Below are 20,657 nucleotides of genomic sequence, written 5' to 3'. Positions count from 1 at the left end.
AAGTGAACTAGTGCACTTTAGAAGTTGATAATGCATCAAGGGGAAAATCAGTGTGTTTCAGGGCCAAAACACTAAATTTGAAGCTGAATTAAACCTTCTAAATAACACTGAATGTCTTTTTTTTAGAGATACACAATGATTTCTGGAGGTAAACTAACTGCATTTTATATGTGAAGTCAGTCAAGCGCAGTGTCTGAATCCTGATAGATACTCTTTCTGATTTCTGATCAATATCCTCTCGCTTCAAACATTTTTTTTGAAGATTGTAGTAATTCAAGACATGAAGAGATTAACGCAGCCGTAGAAATCTGTTCAGGGACAAAAGCCGCTAATTGAGAGGAGGAGCAGCAGCCGACTGGAGCTCCGGGAAGAAGACGATGACTCATCTTATTTATTTATTTATTTGTTTATTTATTTATTTATTTTTCTATTTCTCACGTCCAGCTGAATATTTTTATCGACTCTAGAATATTTATATATATTGGTGATGTCAAAAATACATACATATATATTTTTTTTCTTCTTTTTTTTTCTATCACTGAAGAGGATTTGAAAGTGAATGTGAAGGCAGCAGGACGAGAGGTGGACGCTCTGCATGCAGAGACACCTGCTGAACACACACACACACACACACACACACACACACACACACACAAGCAGGCTGTCAGTGTGTGTGACAGCAGCTCTCCTGGGGGTTGATGGGTAGATGGTGGTGGTGGTGGTGGTGGTGGGATTGTGGGAGGGGGGTTGTACTGGATGTACAGGTGTTCCTCCAGGGAGCAGAGTGTGTTTGTAGTCTGACAGGAAGCCTCTAGACCAAAAAGCTTTGGACCATCTCTCTCTCTCTCTACACACACACACACACACACACACACACACACACACACACACACACTGTATATAGTGTGTATGCTGTACACACTCAAATACACACACACACACTCATACACATTCACAGGCCTGGTTGGAATTATAATTTATTTTGCAGAATTTAACCAATTTATACTGAAACATTTGCAGATTTCTCAAAAAGTCCAGTTCATGCAAACTAAAATATTACATCTAAAGCCTCATAAAGACAGGATTTATGTCTCTACGTGAGGTGGAGTGATTTTAACATTATAACCAGTCCAGAGTGTGTATGTGGGTAATTTTTCATCCTCTCCTCAGTAATAATTACAGCTTCAATTAAAGGATATGTCTGGTGATTTTTTTATATATTTCTTTTTGTCAACAAATCTCATGTTTGGAGCCAAACCAACAATGAACTGATCAACTAACAAGTATTTTGTGTGTCTCCAAAGCCTGATATATCTGATTCCTCTGTACTGTAAACTGAAAAAACTATTAAAAACACATCAGTGAGCCACGCGGTTACACTGGGTGACGTGTTTGTTTAGAAACGGCTCCAATCAGGACTCAAAGGAAGTGTCAGTTTACAAGCCTGTATCTGATTTTGGAGGTGATATGTCCAGTCTGTGTGACTTTTAATTTAGTTTCAAACACATTTTCTTTTTCATACTTTTGAAAGAAAGAAAGAAATTACAAAACACACAGAGTGTTTTTGTCGGCTTCCAAAAACTCTTTAAACAGGAAAGACAATTTCACACCAGAAATAAGATAAAAAAATCTAAAAAAATGACTGCATACAAACAAACACACACACACACACACACACACACACACACACACACACACACTAACAAACAAACACACACACACACAGAAGCAGTTTTGCTGTTTTGGTCTCAGGTTTTCCTGCCAAACAGAAATGCTAGAGGTCTCTAAAGGTCACCAGGGGTCACCGGAGGTTGCTTTTCTTCTTCTGGGGTTAATTGGTGCCAAAGAGTTTAGGTTAAACTGATGCTACCTGACCTCCTGCCTCCCTCCTCTATCTTTACCTTACACAGCACAACACACCGGCCACCTGGGAGTCCATCGACCAACCGGCCGGCCAGGCAGGCAGCAGCAGCGGCGGCGGCAGAGAAGAAGAAAAAAAAAATGACTTGTTTACTGTGAAACGGCAAAGCGTGGCGAGAAAAAAAAGGAAGGAGAAGAGTCGGCGTGGACCTCCATGTTGGGCCTGTAAATAATCAATCAGAGCTCTGAACGCTGGCGTTAAATCACCAGAGGAAGACGGGGGGGAAGCGTGAGGGACCGCGGCGACGCCCGTGAACTCTAAATCTCTGTCACTCGGAGGGTTGAACGCAGGTTGAATGACGGTTGATTTATGTGCAGGGGGAATACTGTGACTGTGAGTGTGTGTGTGTGTGTGTGTGTTTCTGAACAGGCAGGTACGTCGACAATAAATCAAATCACCTTCAGAGACCGAAGGAATCATGTTTTGAATTGCGTTCAAAACATCCGCACACATCGAGCTCCCACACATCAAAACAAATGGATGTATAATAAAAAACCAATTAAGCGGCGAAGCTGGAACGGCACAACAAAAAAAATCAAGAAAAAAAAGAGGAGAAAGCGCCGGAGAGCAGAGGAGTGAATCAGTCCGATTTGCTCGGCGAAGGCAATTGTTTGCCTAATAAAGCGAGATAGCGCGACCCCGCCGCCACCCTGTCGATGGCCCCGTTTTGCTGCCTGCTCAAGACTTTGAAGGCGTCTCAGCCCGGCGGCGCCGCTTTGATGTTCCCCTCTGTGATTCTGGAGGGTGTATGTTCACATCACACACGCTGCAGAAAAAAAAAAAAAAAACAAAAACAAACGACAAGTCATTTAGTCTCATATTTACTCGTCGAGACTTTTCTGCCAACAAAGGGTGAAATAATCCCACTTGTTCCTTTTGTTTCAGGAAGTTTCTAGAAATAAATAAGTGTGTTTGAAGCACATTGCTCCACTAGAAAGAGTCTATCAAGAAGTATGATTTTAATACATTTAACATTATGGATAATAAAGACTATGGGGACTTTAATTGTATGAAGTAATACTATAAATACAATAAAAGGAAGTTGGATAGTGTGAACATTCAGCCCCAGCTGGGTACAGATGCAGGACAAAGGAGAGAGAGGTAGTCTGCACACTAAGTACCACTCAAGAAAAAAGTGGTGGGAAAAAATATTATTTACAAGTAATGGACTCACAAGTCTGCAGATGCAGAGCAGAATCATCAAAACTTATCAAGACATCAGGCAACTTTTCTAGTTTTTTTATTACTATCGGAGTGTCGAATTTAACCCTAACCCCCTAACCCCAACCCTAACCCTAACCCTAACCTCTAAACCTAACCCCCTAACCCTAACCCCTAACCCTAACCCCCTAACCCTAGTCCTAACCCTAACCCCTAACCCTAACCCCCTAACCCTAGTCCTAACCCTAACCCCCTAACCCTCTAACCCTAACCCAACTTTTCTAGTTTTTTTATTACTATCGGAGTGTCGAATTTAACCCTAACCCCCTTACCCCAACCCTAACCCTAACCCTAACCTCTAAACCTAACCCCCTAACCCTAACCATAACCCTAAATCTGTTTTGGGGGAAAAGAAACAAACTATAACTAAATAAATTTAATGTAGGAGAAGAACATCTGTTTCCTCTTATGGACTCTTTTGCACAGATGTTCGCCTCATGATAAAAACTTTGCCTCATTTGAAGTTTAGGAGCCTGAAATATTCACAGTGAGAAGTAATGAAGTTTTTTTTGTCTTCTGTCTTTCCCTCTGCAGGCTTCCAGCTTAACTTCAGCTAATGTTAAGTTTTTTATATTATCACTGAGAGGCAATTTATCACTTTATCACTCCTACATCTTAATACTTAAGCACAACACCTGCGTCAGCCTTCCAGTTATATTTACCAGTCTACACCTGCCAGCCAATCAGAATCGTTTTTGTGGCCATGATATAATTTGACTGATGGAAAAAATATATTATCTTACAAATCTCTTTCTCCCCAGCTGATGAATAAACACGTATTTATTCCTTTGCTAACCTGTGTCAGAAAAAATGTCACTTGATTCTAGAAAGCACGTGTAATAAAGTGATTTATTGGAAACAGACCGGCTGATTTTAAGACTTTAGGGCTCAGTAAAGGGTTTAGGGGTTAATTGACTGTTTTTTTTACAGCGCGCTCTCTCACTGTGCCTTTTTCTTTCATCCATCCAGTCTCAGCTTGTGTGCATCACTACAGGTGAAATCTCACATTACCTTCAGCAGCCATTAACACAAAAGCTCAGAATGAATGAACTTGCAAACCCGGCTCGCTTTTTAATGGCGCAAATTATCACCGGTAATGTACAGAGCCTCGGGTTGTAATTAGAGTTTCTCTGCTGTGCTGCGTGGCGGGGGTGTTAGTGGACTGAAGCCCGTACAGGTGTCATTAATCCTGCATTCCTGTGCAACCGCAGCACCGCAGGAAGCGGCGCCGAACCCCCTCCCCCACCTACCCGCACACAGGTTTAATAAATACTTCTGGTAAAAACGCCAAACAGCTCGGCTTCACACTGAGGAGGTAAAGAGGTGGGAACTAACGAGAGGCGACACTGACCAGAGAGAGCTCTTCCTTCAAGCTCAAAAGCACAGCAGGGAAACATTCGCCACAGTCGCCATGACCGACGCTCTCAAACATCCACAGAGGTGATGTCTCGCAGAGCGCCAGTAACTGTCAGTAACAGCAAAGATAACTCCTCTCTGCTCGCACAACAGATAGTATTTAAAACGACACGTCTGCGGCATGAACAGTGTGTCTTTCATTACTTTTAATTGTTATTTTTCTCAATTTGTGTTTTAACCCTCCTGTTGTCCTCCCGTCAACCATGAGTCAATTTTGACCCAGGAGGACAAAAGTCCACAGATGCTATAAATTTTAATAAAACACCCAAAATTCAATGGAAGTAGTGATCGTTACTTTTACTTGCAAAGTAGTGTGATATGGAACCATCCCATGTGATTTTCAGGCAATTAGATGAAATGAATTTCTGATATAAAAACATTTGAAAACGGGTCAAATTTGACCCTGAGGACAACAGGAGGGTTAAAACATGAGCTGTATGAACTTTTGAGACACAATATCTCAACAACTGCTGCTCAGATCAAACTGAAACCGGCCTTTCATTCATTCATCTATTCATTCATTCATTCCTCTCACAGGACAAAACCTCATGACTTTGGTGACCTTCTGATCCCTCCTCCTTGATAGATAATCTAGAAAACTAACAGCTGGATTTTAATTAAATTTCCTTATGAATATTCATGCTCCCCTGAGGATGATGCTACCAAAGACTTGGTGACCCCCCCCCCCCCCCTCATAATCTTTCCTCTAGTGCCACCATCAAGCAAACGGTGGTGCTTCATTTAAACTTTAACTCAGGAAATTCAAGCATCAGGTTGCCATGACATTAACCGATCACATTGCTGCTGCCCAGAGGATGAACCCTTTTGATTACCTCACAAACTTGTCTCTAATCACCACATTTAGGACAAACCTAATGTTTTTATCTTGAGCTACTGGTTATCATCATTATTTTTCAATGAATCAAGTCATCATTTACTATTTGAAATGTCAAAACAGCAGCAAAATATGCCCGTCGCAGTTTCCCAGAGCTCATGTTGACGTCTTCAAATGTCTTATTTTGTCCAACCAACAATCCAAAACCCAAAGATAGTCAGTTTATAATGATATTAATCAGAGAAAAGCAGCAAAACCTCATGTTGGAGAAGCTGGAATCAGAGAATATTTGGTATTTTTTGAACCAATTATCAAATTGTTGCTGATTTTTGTTTTGTTTTGTTAATAGACTAATAGACTAATAGATTCAGCTCTATAATGAAACACTGCAGCTTCTAATTGGACTTCAGATATGTTGTAACTTCCCACATGTGAGCATTTGTTTGGCGTGTATAATTTATATTTCCACATGTGGAAAAGAGAAATTCAATTTACCAAAATGCATCTGTTTCTTCTTCTTCTGTGAGAATAAATGTACCTGTCAAACACATTTGTGGAGTTTCCTTTTTCATGGTATACTACTGACAACAGCATGAATAATATAACACGTTGTTGGATACTTGGCTTTGGCCGATCCACTCACTGATGCACTTAGATAGTCGGTACCGTATCGATGTACCGCTAATGGTTTCATCCCCTCGTGAACCCAAATTCAACCGTGTTGTTAAGTTGTAGAGGAAGGAAAAAAAAAAAAATCATAAAAAGTCTTGTGTTGTGAAACTCGGCACCGTCGGTGATGCTCAAGAGTCCAGGGGTTCCTGCGGTGTGACGGTGAACGCCGCGGCGTCGTTTCTCTGTACATGCGAAGGTTTTCAGTCCATCAGTCCGACGTTACGTGAAGATCCGCAGTCAGGACGGACGACAGCCACGGATCCACAGTTACAGCCACAGCGGTTTCCTCTGTCACTGTTTGTAGTATTTACAGCTCTGTACACTGGAAAAAAAGACTTCTTCACAGCAAAAAAAAAAAAAAAAAGAGCAGAACTGAAAAAGTTCTCCACAACAACTCCGGAGAGGAAAAAACAGCTGCGTTTCTGCAAAATGTCTTACGTTGACGACAAACTGTTCCTGATAAAAATGAGCCTGGGTTGATTTGACGCAACTCGGCCCCAAAAAAAAGTATTTTTAATGGAGGCTCCGGAGTCGACAGAGAAAAATAAAACTCCCAAAACAAAAACCAAACAAATCCAAATAATTTCAGGATAGATAGCATTACACAGTATACTTAAGTAGGATTTACAAGAAGTTCTTCCCCTTCTCTCCCCCCTTGAAGGTGTTTTTTCTTTTTCTGTTCCAACACAGCAATATAGCCTAAAGCAACGCACAAAAATCCAACTCAAATACATGAGTAGCTAAATAGTTTCCCATTAAATTATCACAACGATGTGGTGTAGTTTACATTCCTTCCACAGCGGCAGGAGCTGTGTGTTTTCTTCAATTGGTTTTGATTAATTTTAATTCTATTTTACATTTGATTGGTTTCTAGAAGGGGGGGGGGGGGGGTGTGTGGCGGCAGTGGCAGTGGGTGAGGTGAGGTGGGTGGGGGGGGGGGTCTAAAGCCTTGTACGGTGGATGCAGTTATAAAAAGGGGAGGAGAGGGCGAGTCGGTGCTGCGGCACAGCGAGTAATAGGCACAGGGGCAGTGGGGGGGGCGGGGGGACGGGTTGGTGACGAGCAGCATCGGGGGGGGAGGGGGGGGGACGGACAGCGATCGGAGGTGGGTTGTGGGGTTTTAAGGTGGAGAGCTGCGCCCCCTCACAGGTAGATCTCCCTCTTGGAGGTCTGGCCGGTCGGGGTGGTGGCTGAGTGGTACTCCACCGCCTGGCTCAGAGGGATTTCCTCCAACCCACAGTCTTTACTGGACGAGTCTCCGCCCGCGGGGTAGGCACTGCTGTAGGGCGTCATGAACCGCATGTTGGCCACTTTCGAGCTGCCGCTGCCGCCGCCGCCGCCACCGCAAGTCCCACGCTCCTCCGTCGTAAGGGGCTTGGGGCTGCCGTTGGCCATCAGGTGCTCCTGCCCGTCCATCTCCTGGTAAGGCACGAAGGTGGAGAGCTTGGGGGCGTTCTTGGACACCTTGCGGTTGGGGGAAGGCTGGCCGGGCATCCAGCAGGAGTCGGAGTGGCCGAACTCGGTGCACTCGTGGGTGCAGTTACCGGTCATCGCCACATCGGGAAGAGGTCTGAGGTCTGCAGAGAGAAAGACAAGGAGACGAAGAAGAGATAAGTAACCTGGAAACAGATGCAGAGTATGAAAAGGTCGGAGATGGCGATGAAGTTGGGCTACAGTGTTCTCTCCATGAAGGCTTACTAAAGAAACATTAATTTATTTTTAGAGCATTCAAGAAGTAGAAGATCTCACAACAACAAACCCATAGACTTGATATACTAACATCATGTAAAGTGTGCAAACAGCTGCATCCACCTGACGAATGAACGTCCAGTATTATATTTTCTAGCTCTAGTTTGGTCTCCACCACCTCCTGATCTGATCTGCTTTTAGCTGCTACATGTTCCACTTTCTTCACCAGCTAGTCTCTAACTTTGCTCGTCTAATGTTTGCTGCTGGACAGGTGAGGAGGTGTACAGTGAGTTTATCAGAGGAAACACTGAGACTGAACCGGACAGGAAATGTGCAGGAAAACCAAAATAGGAGCTAAAAGAAAAATGAACCATTTGAGACGCAGCCTATGTGCTTTAGGAAAGGAAACAGCCATTATTTACTTATTATTTATTTATGTTTTAAAAAATAAAGCATTTTAAAGGCAGTTAATGCATTTTCATTACATATCAGTGAGTTTATAAAGTGAACTAGAGCACTTTACAAGTTCATGACTATCTTTGCCCATTCACTCATTTCCCTCTCCTCTCTCTCTCTCCCGCTCCTCCCGCTTTCACATCAGCTGTTTAGTCACTCCTAGTTATCAAATCAGATTCCTCCACGATCCCTAAACAGCCAATCAATCACGGCTCAGCTGGCAAACTTTAAAATCTGTTTCCGTCTCTGTCGCTGTCAGCTGCCATTCTCCTCCGCCCCCATCCATCCACCTCCACGGCCGCGTCCCGGAAGCTCCCTCACCATCTCACCTTATCCATGCCGTTACTTCAGCACCAGGCCCGAGTTCACCAGAAGCCACTACCCACACCACCAAGATCTACACCTCTTCATCACCACCACCAGTGTCTAGACCCCCCCCCCCCCCCCCCCCCCCCCCCCCCTTTCATATCCAGCGACATCACGATGGAGTCTAATCGCCAAAAGACTTTTCCACCTTCATCTATCATGCTTGTTCAATAAATATCATTTACTTCATAAAGAAATTGAGTCTCTCCTGATTGAAATAATGAATCACTGAACCAGACAGTAAATGTGCCTGAAAACCAAAACTAAGAGCTAAAAGAGGCTAAAAAGCTCTGCTGAGCTGCGTGGTTGGTGAGGTAGATTCGTCAATACTAGTGACCGTTTGTGAGTTACGTGTAATCATTTGATTTATTAGAACATGTTCATGAGTGGAGCCTCAAATTAAATAACAAACAAATTCTTCCTCTTTGTAATTTGATTGTAAGATCTTTGGGTTTGTTGGATTTCAGGAAGAAGAGATGGATTATGGGAGTTGTATTTTGATTTCCTTGTTTATATTACTGCCCTAATATCCATACTTTCTCATGTCATGTCATCAAGTTGCTTTTATTTATTTATTCATAATGAAACTTTATGTTAATATTTTTCAGGTTATTTTAGGGTATTGCATCGTAACTGTCTGTCATATTTCATTTTACTTGACAGAAGCGTCTCTATAATTTTTTTAATCCAATTTCTTTCTTTGTGTCTTTATTTATTGATAGTTATGGTGTTTATTTCTTCGTGTTTCCTCTCGTATGGGTGCTTGTTTGTGCTCTGTGATTTCCTTTGATGTCTGGCTGCGGAGTTAAAGTGGACTGTACATATAACTGTGTTTGACAGGAGACAGATAAAAGGTTGCTGGTTACAAACATCAGTATTCTGTGTGTGTGTGTGTGTATATCGCTTTTGTTCCCTTAAAAAAAACCCAACAAACCAGAGAGTGCAGTGTCACAGTTCAGCTGGTGTAAAAGGCTGGCAGGAATGGAAGATGCTGATTAAAACTGTCATTATCCCTTTATCCACACACATATATATATATACACACACACACACACACACACACACTCATACACACACACACTCATACACACACGTAGCTCTCTCTCCATTTGAAGGAAATTAATTAAAGCTCAGTGTGTATTTTTAAAGTCACTAATAGTTCACAAAAGGCCAGGAACGTCGCTTCATTTGTTGCTGAAATATCAAACGGTGGGTGCTGAGCGTGAAACAGGATCAGCTGATTTAAAGGAAGAGGAAAAAAAAAAAAAAAAAACACACTCAGGTTGGTTAATTATGTTGCACAAACAGCCAATTAAGGCAAAAATATAACAGCACCGTAACTGTTTACCTATAACAAATGACAGTTTGAAGGCTGACAGACATAAAGGTGTTTAAGAGAATGTGTTGCATTCTTCATCACACGTTTTGCTTATTAAGGCATTTCTCCCCTTTTATTTCCTCTGCACCCTAAAGTGTTTTTTTTTTTCTGATGTTGGTTTTGTATGACTTTAATCCCGAGCCTCTGAGACAGGCAGAAACTGACAGACAGACAGACAGACAGACAGACAGACAGACGCGGGGCTGAGTTCGCATTTAAAAAAACCACACAGCTTAGAATGGGAAAAAGGTCAGAGATGGAAGCAGAAATATCAATGCGTATGCAGAAAGTAACCTTTCTTCTGTGCATGACATTAGATCATTCTTTGATACTGGAGGCTGGAGGCTTGTGGGGGGGAGGGGGGGAGGGTGGAGGGAGGGGGGGGGAGGGGTTGCTGGTCCTCTTGGGGATTGGCGCTTATTTTCCCCAAATGCCCTCCGCTTCATGCATAATTGAAATTCATTGCCTCCTTTTTTTTTTTTTTTTTTTTTTTGCAAAAGGAGCTACAGTCGGCTTTTCTGTCTGTTTGCGGGGGTTGATGTGTATGTTCTAATCCCGGGGAGTGCTGAATAGCGACCCGCGCTCCCGTCTCTCCTCCCCGTATTTTTTTTTTCTCACGGCCGCCGCCGCTGCTGCTGCTGCCGTGGATTTTAGTTTTTAAGCACTTCCCATGCGAAAAAGCAAGGTGCTTGCAAAAAATGTTAAGTCATGTGCGAGTGGCTGCTGAGTTCAGAGTGGCTGTTTAATAAAGTGCTTTGCCTCTGAACGTCGTGTCAGCAGGAGGGCTTATAGAGCGCCGGACGCCCTCGGAGCTGCACGGCTCAACAAACTCTAAACTTGACTCACTGCTGCAACAACAACAACAACAACAACAACAACAGCAGAAAAAAAGGAGTCAGCAGCTGGACCGCAGCCTGTAGGAGAACTTTGTTAGATAGAAACTATGACATTACACCCTTGACTTTCTGTATTAGACCCTTTTTTTTTGTAATTTCTGCAATTCTGCCACCAACGGTTGGCCTCGATTGAATATTCTGTCTCTGTTTCCAACAGAATTGGTTGCAAATGACAGCCTTTTTTTTTTTTTAAACGTCCTTGTTGGCTCTGCATTTTAAGGTATTCCATTTCTTCAAGCTCTTTTGTGTGACTGCTGTTTGTAATTTGAGATATGAAATAAGTTTCTTTCTGCTTTCTCAGTTTACTGCTGAACAAACCGGCCATTATGGGCCATTAGCTGCTATATGAACGATCAAGAAACTAACTTAAAGACATATTGAACGGTGAATCTGATTTCTGTATCTCTGCACCCACAAACACAACAACTTCCCTGCATCTGAATCTGAGGACAGAAAAACATCAGCTGACTGTTAAAACTACACTTTTATCTACAATCTATTATTACTACTCCACCGCCGTTTATTGATGATGTGCACGACTCAATTGGCTGCTTGTTTCTTTTTCTGATTTAAGCACTTCGAGCTGCATTTTGTGTATGAAAGGTGCCGTATAAATAAAGTTTGTCATTTATTATTATGTATCCAGAGGACCCTCAACCACATTGGTCATTGTGGCCTATGACCTATGACCAAGCAGCAACCTCCGGGGCTGTAAAATGAAGCCAAAGCACCAAAAACTGCAGTTCTTTGAATGACCACTTGAGGCTCCAAAAGCGAGTCAATCCCCATAGACCTCCATGTTAAAATGTCCAACTTTACAGCAGAAATAAACATGTTTACAGCCTGGTACAAACAACGGTTTTGGTCTCTGTAGCTAATTTCCTCTTTCATGACAACTGTACGGGGGTGAATTTTTTTTTTACTCATACGTTTAAATTTTATTAAGCCGTAAAGTTCTGCATAATGAAGGACATGGCTGCTTTGAGTGACAGGTCCGCCAGCCGCTAGGTGGCTTGTTTCAGCCATTGGGCCCCGCCTCTTTGCCCATTTTTGATTGGCTGGGAGTTAGGCAGCGTCACGCACTGCCAAGATGGCAACGGCCGGAGCGGCTCGCTTTGAGCTTCAAAACCGCTCTTCAGGAACCAACGAGTGACGTCACGGTAACTACGTCCATATTTTTATACAGTCTATGCCTATGACGTCATCTTATCAATAAAAGCTGTGGACAGTCTCATCATGGTCTCTCTGAGAACCTTCTGATCAGAACAAAGACAAATTATTAAAAAGACAAAAATACATCTGATTGACAAAAGCCGTGACACTGTGACGACACCACACAAATACTTTGAATAAAAAGGGGGGAAGAGGACGAAGTGCTGAGAGTAAGATTAACTCAGTTTTGTTCTGTACTCAAGTGATTATTAGTTTATAACCGGTTGATTTAAAGAAGAAATAAAACGCAGCTGATGAGCCAAGACAACAGGATCAAGTCGTCTTTGGTGGTTTTTGCCTGGATCCTCGTTGTCTTCAGTGTGTTGTTATTTCATCTGTGTTATCATTTGTAAGAAGGTTATAACTGGATTTAGCCTCTAATCATTTAACTAGATTCCCCTCTTTATTTTTTTTATAATCTTAATTATTAATTAAGATACCAAAAGTCATGGTGAATCATTTATGAGACTGAATCAGTGAATTGGATGTTGTCTTTCCCTTCTTTAAGGTTGGAGCCCCGAGGTCAATTTAATGTAAATTAAATTCTATTAATCTATTCCGATATTCCCCAAAATTGATGTGAATAACCCTGTTGCACCTACAATTAACAGTCTGAAGCAAAATGTGTTGCTGATACAACATTGTGTTGTTAGATTGTTGTTGGTGCTGTTCAGTCTGAAGGACTTTAATTTTACCGTTTTATGAATCCAGTTTTCTTGTTACTGTAATTTTATTTTGTTTTTTTTTCACAATAGATTTGATTAGATTTGTTTTGGTTTCATATTTGCTTTATTGGATTGGATTGAAGCTTTATTGGATGTGTGTTTAAGTTGCTGCAAGCGTAGTGACTATTCTTACTATTCTGAAACATCTTTTCTGTCTGAAAGTGTTTTATTTTGCTTATAATAAGAATTCCAGTGAAAGAGCTTCATGTAAATGTTGAATCTTTGTACTGTTTACTAAAGATGTCTGCCATGTGTGGACTATGTCTCTACTGCTTATTGCTTCTCTTTCTTTTATTAGTGTTTGTGTTTCTGTGTTTTTATTGTGTTTGTTAAATTTCGTGCACCTATTGTGAACCACTTTCCCTTTGGTATAACAATAATAAAGTTAATCTAATCTCATATTAACACCTCAATTGGAACTCAGTCACAAAAAAATGGAAGTCAGTCAGTCAGTCCAGAACAAGAACTCTGCACATATTCACAGCCTCTTCATGACCTCTCGAACCACCGTCAAATCTTTCTGAGACTTAAAGTATTTTAACTCCTAAACACCTGGATCATAACACACCAGCTCATCTGGTTTAAACGTGTGTGTCACGTCGTGTCGGCGCTCTTCCTCTTTTGTGTTTTCTGAATATCGAGTCCTTCTTTGTGCTTCGGTTACAGACGTTCCTCCTCGAAGACTTACTCGTTTGTGTGTTTGTCACTTACGAGCTCGCTGACACTTGTCAGAGCGGAGCGTCTTTTCTCCGGGGAGCCATTTTTGAACAGGTTTACTAGCGAAAGAAAGAGGAGATAAACAGGAAGTGCTCCTTCTGTTCGACGACTCGACCGCCGCTTCAGAAAACAACCTGTCTGCTTCACGCCTCATCTCCAACAAAAGCATGCAAATGTTCTACTTTTTACATGATTTTATAGTTATATTTTCATTTATTTGTGTTAATTATAAACATGCATGAAACATAAAATGTGTCATACTCTTTTATGTATGAACAGAAAACTGTTTTCATTCATTAATTAAATCCAATCGCCTCTACATCAATGTTTTTTTCTACTTTGCTGTTTTTTCTGTCCAGTGTTTCGTTTCCGTCACCTCCAGCGGACGTTGCACATTAAAAACAGGCTAAGAAATTGATGCATTATGCCTTTATTGACCGCTAGAAGGCTCTTAATGTAAAACATCTGTTCACACTTCAGCTGAAAGTGGCAAATTTCATCGTCTGTAATGTAAACACGCACTCATAAAGACAGCAAAGTGGAAGCAATTGGTGTTTTATCAGTGAATGAAAACAGTATTTATGTGTAAAAAGTGATGTTTTTCATTCACAGGGTGGTGACTAAGACATGACTGTGACTGTGTTCACAACAAATTAAAGCAGAAGCAGAAAACAGGAGGACGTCTGACTTAAATAGCATAAAATGTTCTCATAGAGTCATGAAAAAGTGATAATATAAGCCGTATATTCATAGAGATACGCTGCATTTATACAAAAAGTAGAAAATATACATACGTCTGTGTTAAAAAAAAAGAGAACAGTCAGAGTTGACCCTCGTTCAGGCCCTCAGCGCAACGATCTGTAGCTCTAATCACAGAATTTAGCGGCGGGCTGATGGGGGTCGTGTTCGTCCTAATTAAGCACAAGAACTAATTGGCTCTGGTTTGAGATGGAGCTAATTGGCGAGTATGACGGGGAGAAGGGTTTGGGCGGTTAGGATGGTCAGGGGGGGGGGAAGTGGGTTGTGGCTGAGATGTAAGATCAATAACGGTTTCGTCTAATAAGGTCTTCCTCTGGTGGTGGACATGAACGGGCCTCCGCCGCCGCCGCTGCTGCCGCCGCCGCTCGCCTCCGGCCCAGATCATCATCAAAGGAAACATGAAGGCTGATCAGACGCTGATGAGCTCTGCTGACTCATCTGTTTTCCTCGCCGCTGACTCCCATTAGTGACCGAAACCAAAACATCATCCTCGTCTGCTTTGTTACCTCACGACTCAAATACAGACTCTTATTATCCTCCAGCATTAGTTTGAATATTTTAATGTTTTATTTTGTTCTCAGTGTTTTTATACCTTTATATTCTATGAATATGATGGTTTCTAAGAGGTGACCTATTTGTCTTTTGATGCTCTTAATCTACCCACTACAGGCTGTAGAAAGGAGATGTTAGTTTGTGAGTTTACCACTGTTAATGTGGCCATTTTTACACAAAAACATTAAAAATATCAAAATTTAAAGGGCAGACTTTCAATAAAATTCACTAAACATGACTTGTCTTGTAGCATTCCCTCAGGACAGAGTTTACATTGTTACCATATCCTCACAAACAGCTAAATAATCATTATGTTGTTTGTTTCATTCAACCCTTTTTGTATTTTATTTACGCTCCTATGTTCATTGCAGCCTTCAGGGGTTTACTGGAGAGACTTCAAGTCTTCCCACATGTGAATATTTGTTTGACACAACATTGTACACGTCGGGGGAAAAGCTGAAAGAGACGTTTCTTTATAGCACATGAGAATCAGAACTGTTTTCACATGTGATGTGCTGTTTGGGAGATTTTTTTGCAAAAAAAAAACATCATGAAATGTTCTGAGCACATTACTGCTCCCCAGAGGATGAACCCTTGTGATTTTATGGCCTCATTACCTTTTTCCTCTAGCGGCCTCCCTCAGGATTCACTTTTGATATTTTTAGCTCCACTCCTGGTGAGGCTTTAAAAATAGTTAAATCATTAGTATGTTGGTTCAGTCCAGTGTTTTCATGTTGTTGAGGTGTGTAAATCAACACTGTGGACTCTTGAGGCCTCTGTTAGGTCTTTATATTGTTTGTGTTGATGCTTGAAGAACTATAGGATGTGTAAATAATACACACATCACATGCAGGTGCAATTAAAAATCAGCATCTATGAATAGAGTAAAACCTGACGCCACAAATTTCAATCCAGGTCAGATCGTTGTCAGGTCAAAATGTTAAGATCAAATTGCCCCAAACATCTTATATTTGAAGACTAGATAACTACGTGTTTGCAGGATGAATATATAATATAATAACATATATGGAGTGAGTTGCATTATGGGGTTTTTGTAGCGTTGATGTTGCTAGGTCCTGCAGGAGTTTCCGAAGACTCGTGTAACGTGTTTTACTGCCGCAGAGAGAATAAATTCATGACGTTTTTACTGCAGAAACACAGCGAGAACTGAATCATCTGTCAAACAGCCGAGAATTACTGTTGTCACAGATGATGATGATGATGATGATGATGAGGAGGAGCTCAAACAGACAAAAGACCCTGACGAGAGAGACTGTGACAAGATACACAAATGATTTACTGTATGATATGATATGACTTATTTATCCAAGCAAACTCTAAGAGATCACATGATAAAATGAAAACACTTATAATAAACACATATAATAAACACCCACATGAGAAACACCTGCAACAAGGACAATTAGATGGTTTAATAAAAATGTTATTGTAGATTTCATTATAAACCTGTGACCCTCTTCCATGAATAAGTCCTAACCTGACTTCTATAAGCCTCTTTCATTTTAACAGTGGTGGAAGAAGTATTTAGATCCTTTACTGCAGTAAAAGTACTAATACAGTAATGTAAAAATACTCCATTACAAGTAAAAGTCCTGCATGAAAAATCCTCCTACAGTAGAAGTACATAAGTATTATGAGTTGATGTAGTTAAAGTATTGCAGTAAAAGTACATAAGTATTATGAGCTTGATGTAGTTAAAGTATTGCAGTAAAAGTACATAAGTATTATGAGCTTGATGTAGTTAAAGTATTGCAGTAAAAGTACATAAGTATTATGAGTTGATGTAGTTAAAGTATTGCAGTAAAAGTACATAAGTATTATGAGCTTGATGTAGTTAAAGTATTGCAGTAAAAGTACATAAGTATTATGAGCTTGATGTAGTTAAAGTATTGCAGTAAAAGTACATAAGTATTATGAGCTTGATGTAGTTAAAGTATTGCAGTAAAAGTACATAAGTATTATGAGCTTGATGTAGTTAAAGTATTGCAGTAAAAGTACATAAGTATTATGAGCTTGATGTAGTTAAAGTATTGCAGTAAAAGTACATAAGTATTATGAACTTGATGTAGTTAAAGTATTGCAGTAAAAGTACATAAGTATTATGAGCTTGATGTAGTTAAAGTATTGCAGTAAAAGTACATAAGTATTATGAACTTGATGTAGTTAAAGTATTGCAGTAAAAGTAGTGGTTTGGTCCCTCTGACTGATATATTATTATATATGACATCATTAGATTATTAATAGTGAAGCATCAGTGTTAGAGCAGCATGTTACTGTTGTAGCTGCTGGAGGTGGAGCTAGTTTACACTACTTTATATACAGTTAGCTAGTTTAGTCCAGTGGTTCCCAACCTAGGGGTCGGGGCCCCTCCAAAGGGTCAAAAAGGTTTTTTAAAAGCTTGTTATATTATCCATTGTGTCAAATCTTCATCTGAAAAGTAACTAAAGCTGTCAAATAAATGTAGTGGAGTAGAAAGTACAATATTTCCCTCTGAAATGTAGAAAGTAGCATCACATGGAAATACCTCAGAATTTTATTCAAGTACAGTGCTTTAGTACATGAACTTAGTTACTTTCCACCAGAAAAGGAGCTTTTGGCTGCATTATGTGGAATTTATGTGGTGCTTTAAAGGAAATATTTCACTTTTATGAAAGAAAGCCTCTCCTCTGTTTGGATTATCATGAAGTCTTTTTCTAAAAACAGGTGCTGTAACACCGTCGACCTGCTAAACCTCTGAATCGCTCCATGAAGCTCTAACAGTAACACGGCGGCAGAGCCAGCAGCGCCGGTCAGTGACTTCAGGTCTGACATCAGTACTTAAGGGAGAGTTTGAAAAGTTCTTGGGTAAACCCACCCCCCCCAAACCCCCCCCCCCGGAGGAGGAAACGCTATCTCTGCTCCTTTCTGTCCTGCAGCCTCGGCGAGGCAGCGCTGTCAGAGGGCCGTGATGCTGAATTCAAGGTTGCCTCTATTAGTCAAGGCTATTTAAAATGGAGTAGCCCTGCTGAGTCCCCCCCCCCCCAACCCTTATCTGCACTCCTGAGTTCCAGTTAACCCCGGGGACCCTCACTCGCCCCGACGGCCTCTCTCTCTGCATAATACACTCCGCTACCTTGGTCACCATTTTTTCGGTCAAACTAATTAGATTTCAGAGTCCCTGCTTGGGAAGATGTCCGTGGTATGAAATGGAAATAATTTCCAGATGAGTATCTGACATTTTACGCTGTCAACTGGAGTAAAGAGCCCAGGCGGATTGGCTTTCCTTTCCCCCCTTTTTTTTTTCCTTCCTCCTCCTCTTCTTCTTCTTCTTCCTCCTCTTTTCACTTTGGTCACACAGATATGCTAAATCCTCATGCTTCCCTTCTCTCTGCTTAGTCCTGGCTGATAAATGAAAAGCAAATGTACACAAAAGAGAGCTTCCCATTTTTTTTCCTGCGTTCGCTTGAAGTGTTAATGTGTTTAATTACTTGGAAGCTGTGCTGTTTGTGTGTGTGTGTGTGTGTGTGTGTGTGTGTGTGTGTGTGTTGCAGTTGAAGCTGCAGCAGGAAAACCTTCAATTAATGCCTTTTCTCACTCGATGACAATGGCTCCAATTTATCTTATAGGAACAATAGAGGAGTGAGAGGAGGTGCGGCGGCTCTGAACGCTCAAAGGCGACACTACTTCCCCCGCTGCAATCAACGCTGACGCCAGCGGCCCACACACACACACACACACACACACACACACACACACACACATAGGAACGTCCCTTTTACTTTTAGAAACATGTCACTGACTCATTCTCTGGTCAGAATATACAACGTTTGGTCTTCACTTGACCGAGAGACGTGTCAGACTACGTCGAACCGCTGCCAATCAGAGCTTTTATACTTTCATGAAACCTGGACCTGCATGACCAGCCGCGGAGAGTAAAGAGCTGTCAGACTGGAGCCGCCTGCTGTACTTTACTTGAATATCTGACATTATTATGACACCTTTTTTTTTTACTTTCACTCCACCACATTGCAGAGGAAACTGTATAGTACTTTTTTTTTACACCACTTAGTGGTTTGTCGTCAAAAATCAACAGGAAAAATGTCTCAACGGGTCATAATATCAGTCGCCCAAAAAACGACTTAGTTACGTTTGATTGACAGCTGCCATCTAGTTGCCGTAGTAACCGTGAGGCGGTCCTCATTCAGAGGAGGAGGCTGTTGTTCGTTTCCTATTTCCAACAGCGAGTCGGGACAGTGTGACTACAATCGTCCCCTAGCCTTTAACCTCGTGGTTATTATTGTTGCCATGGCGATGAAAGTGGTCTAACTTTAAGGAAGTAGTAACTTTAACCCACACCACGTGTTTCTCTAACCTTAACAACGTGATCATTTTAACCCAAACCATTTCCCTAAACCTTCACCCTTTGTGTTTAAATCTAATCAATTAATTAAGATTTTAAACATCTACTAATGATCAAATTAATATATGACATGCGGTGGTATCACTGAGCTGCAGACTATGATGGATGATCTTACAGCCACTACCAGACAGACCCAAACAGAACCAGTTAAACCAGTAAGAGAGCCAGAACATGGATAAACACAGGTTTGGTGTTTGGGAGATGGAGAGAATCAATATGATGATTAAGTGTCTAAAGCTGTTTCTGTGTGGGTAGTGTTAGCAAGCAAACATCTACATGTGCATGAACTTTTTTTTTATTTTATTTTGTATGGAACGTATAGTCTTTACTGTTTGGACTTGTATCCAGGCGTCTGTAGCTGGGAGGGTGAAGGAGGGGTGAGGAGTGGTTTACGGTGAGTCTGTTTTGGAGTCTCGTTTACCCTCTACTGGCTGGTGAAGTTAGTTATGTAGTTATAGTAACCGTAGCGTTATTACATCATAAAACATTATTATTGTTTCACAGTGATTGGTTTTGGAAAGCACAAACAAATGATGTCGTCCTGCTGATTACTGCTGATCGGGATTATAAAGTGTGTTTAAATTGGAGGACTTGTTCAAAACTATCTACATTATAAAAGTAACACGTTACAGTAATATATAACTTTTAGTAGTAACACAGTAATATAAGGCTTTACTAAAAGGATTTCAGTAATATTATAACAGTAACTATGTCAAGTAATGTGTTACCACCTGATTTTAACACAGTAACTAGCTGTACGGCTGTGCAGTAGCAGCTGTTATGGCTACCTGCATAGAGATCTATATCCAGGTAACCGAACCACCCGCATATTCATCCACACACGCCGCTATGAGACTAACTTTCACCGCAGTTGGACTGTAAGGAACAGCTGATCATGAGTTATTTCACATCAACTGGCCGGCTGTATTTATTTGGACTGGAGTACAAAGAGAGGAGATGAGAAGAAAAACAAAGAACGGAGGCAGAAAGGTAACTGGAGCGTCAGGAGAGTCAGAGTCCAGTAACGTTACCTCTGATAAACTGCTGATGCTCCTACAGTCGCTGCTCTCCTGATGACTGAGTGAACTTATTTTTCTGCAGAGCTGGGGGAACCTGTCGCTGCCAGACTCTGAAGAGTCCGTGGATGAGATTAATCCCTCTGTGTGTAACTACTACAAATGGATTTACAGCATTTATCAACATTGTCGTCCTGGAGGCTGTTTTATCTCCACAAAACCAACTGGAAGAAAAGAGTTCAGCTCAACACTCTACGAAAAAATGTGACTGAAACACAGAACTGTGAGGAATTACAGTGTTAAGTCTCTATCTTCTAGTAGTATAGACCATTAAAACTGCACAGTGTGTATCTGCTCATTTGATCCATTTTATTTATCTATTCAGTGACTATTTCTCTAGCAGGAA

At 41.2% G+C, this 20,657-nt stretch overlaps 1 protein-coding gene across 1 annotated transcript in view; it reads right to left on the bottom strand.

The window, feature by feature from the left end:
- Positions 1-7,160: 7,160 nt before the first annotated feature.
- The window catches only part of LOC121902456 (protocadherin-9-like), a 111,870-nt gene continuing 98,373 nt past the window's right edge, over positions 7,161-20,657 (bottom strand). The window contains exon 2 of the mRNA XM_042419779.1: positions 7,161-7,642. Coding sequence (XP_042275713.1) covers positions 7,209-7,642 — 434 coding nt within the window. The 3' untranslated portion in view covers positions 7,161-7,208. The remainder of the gene's footprint in view (positions 7,643-20,657) is intronic.

This window comes from Thunnus maccoyii, chromosome 8 (genome assembly GCF_910596095.1).
Source record: "Thunnus maccoyii chromosome 8, fThuMac1.1, whole genome shotgun sequence".
In the NCBI taxonomy this organism is placed as follows: domain Eukaryota; kingdom Metazoa; phylum Chordata; class Actinopteri; order Scombriformes; family Scombridae; genus Thunnus; species Thunnus maccoyii.
The sequence above is the reverse complement of the archived record's forward strand: the minus strand, read 5'-3'. Positions and strand labels throughout refer to the sequence as shown.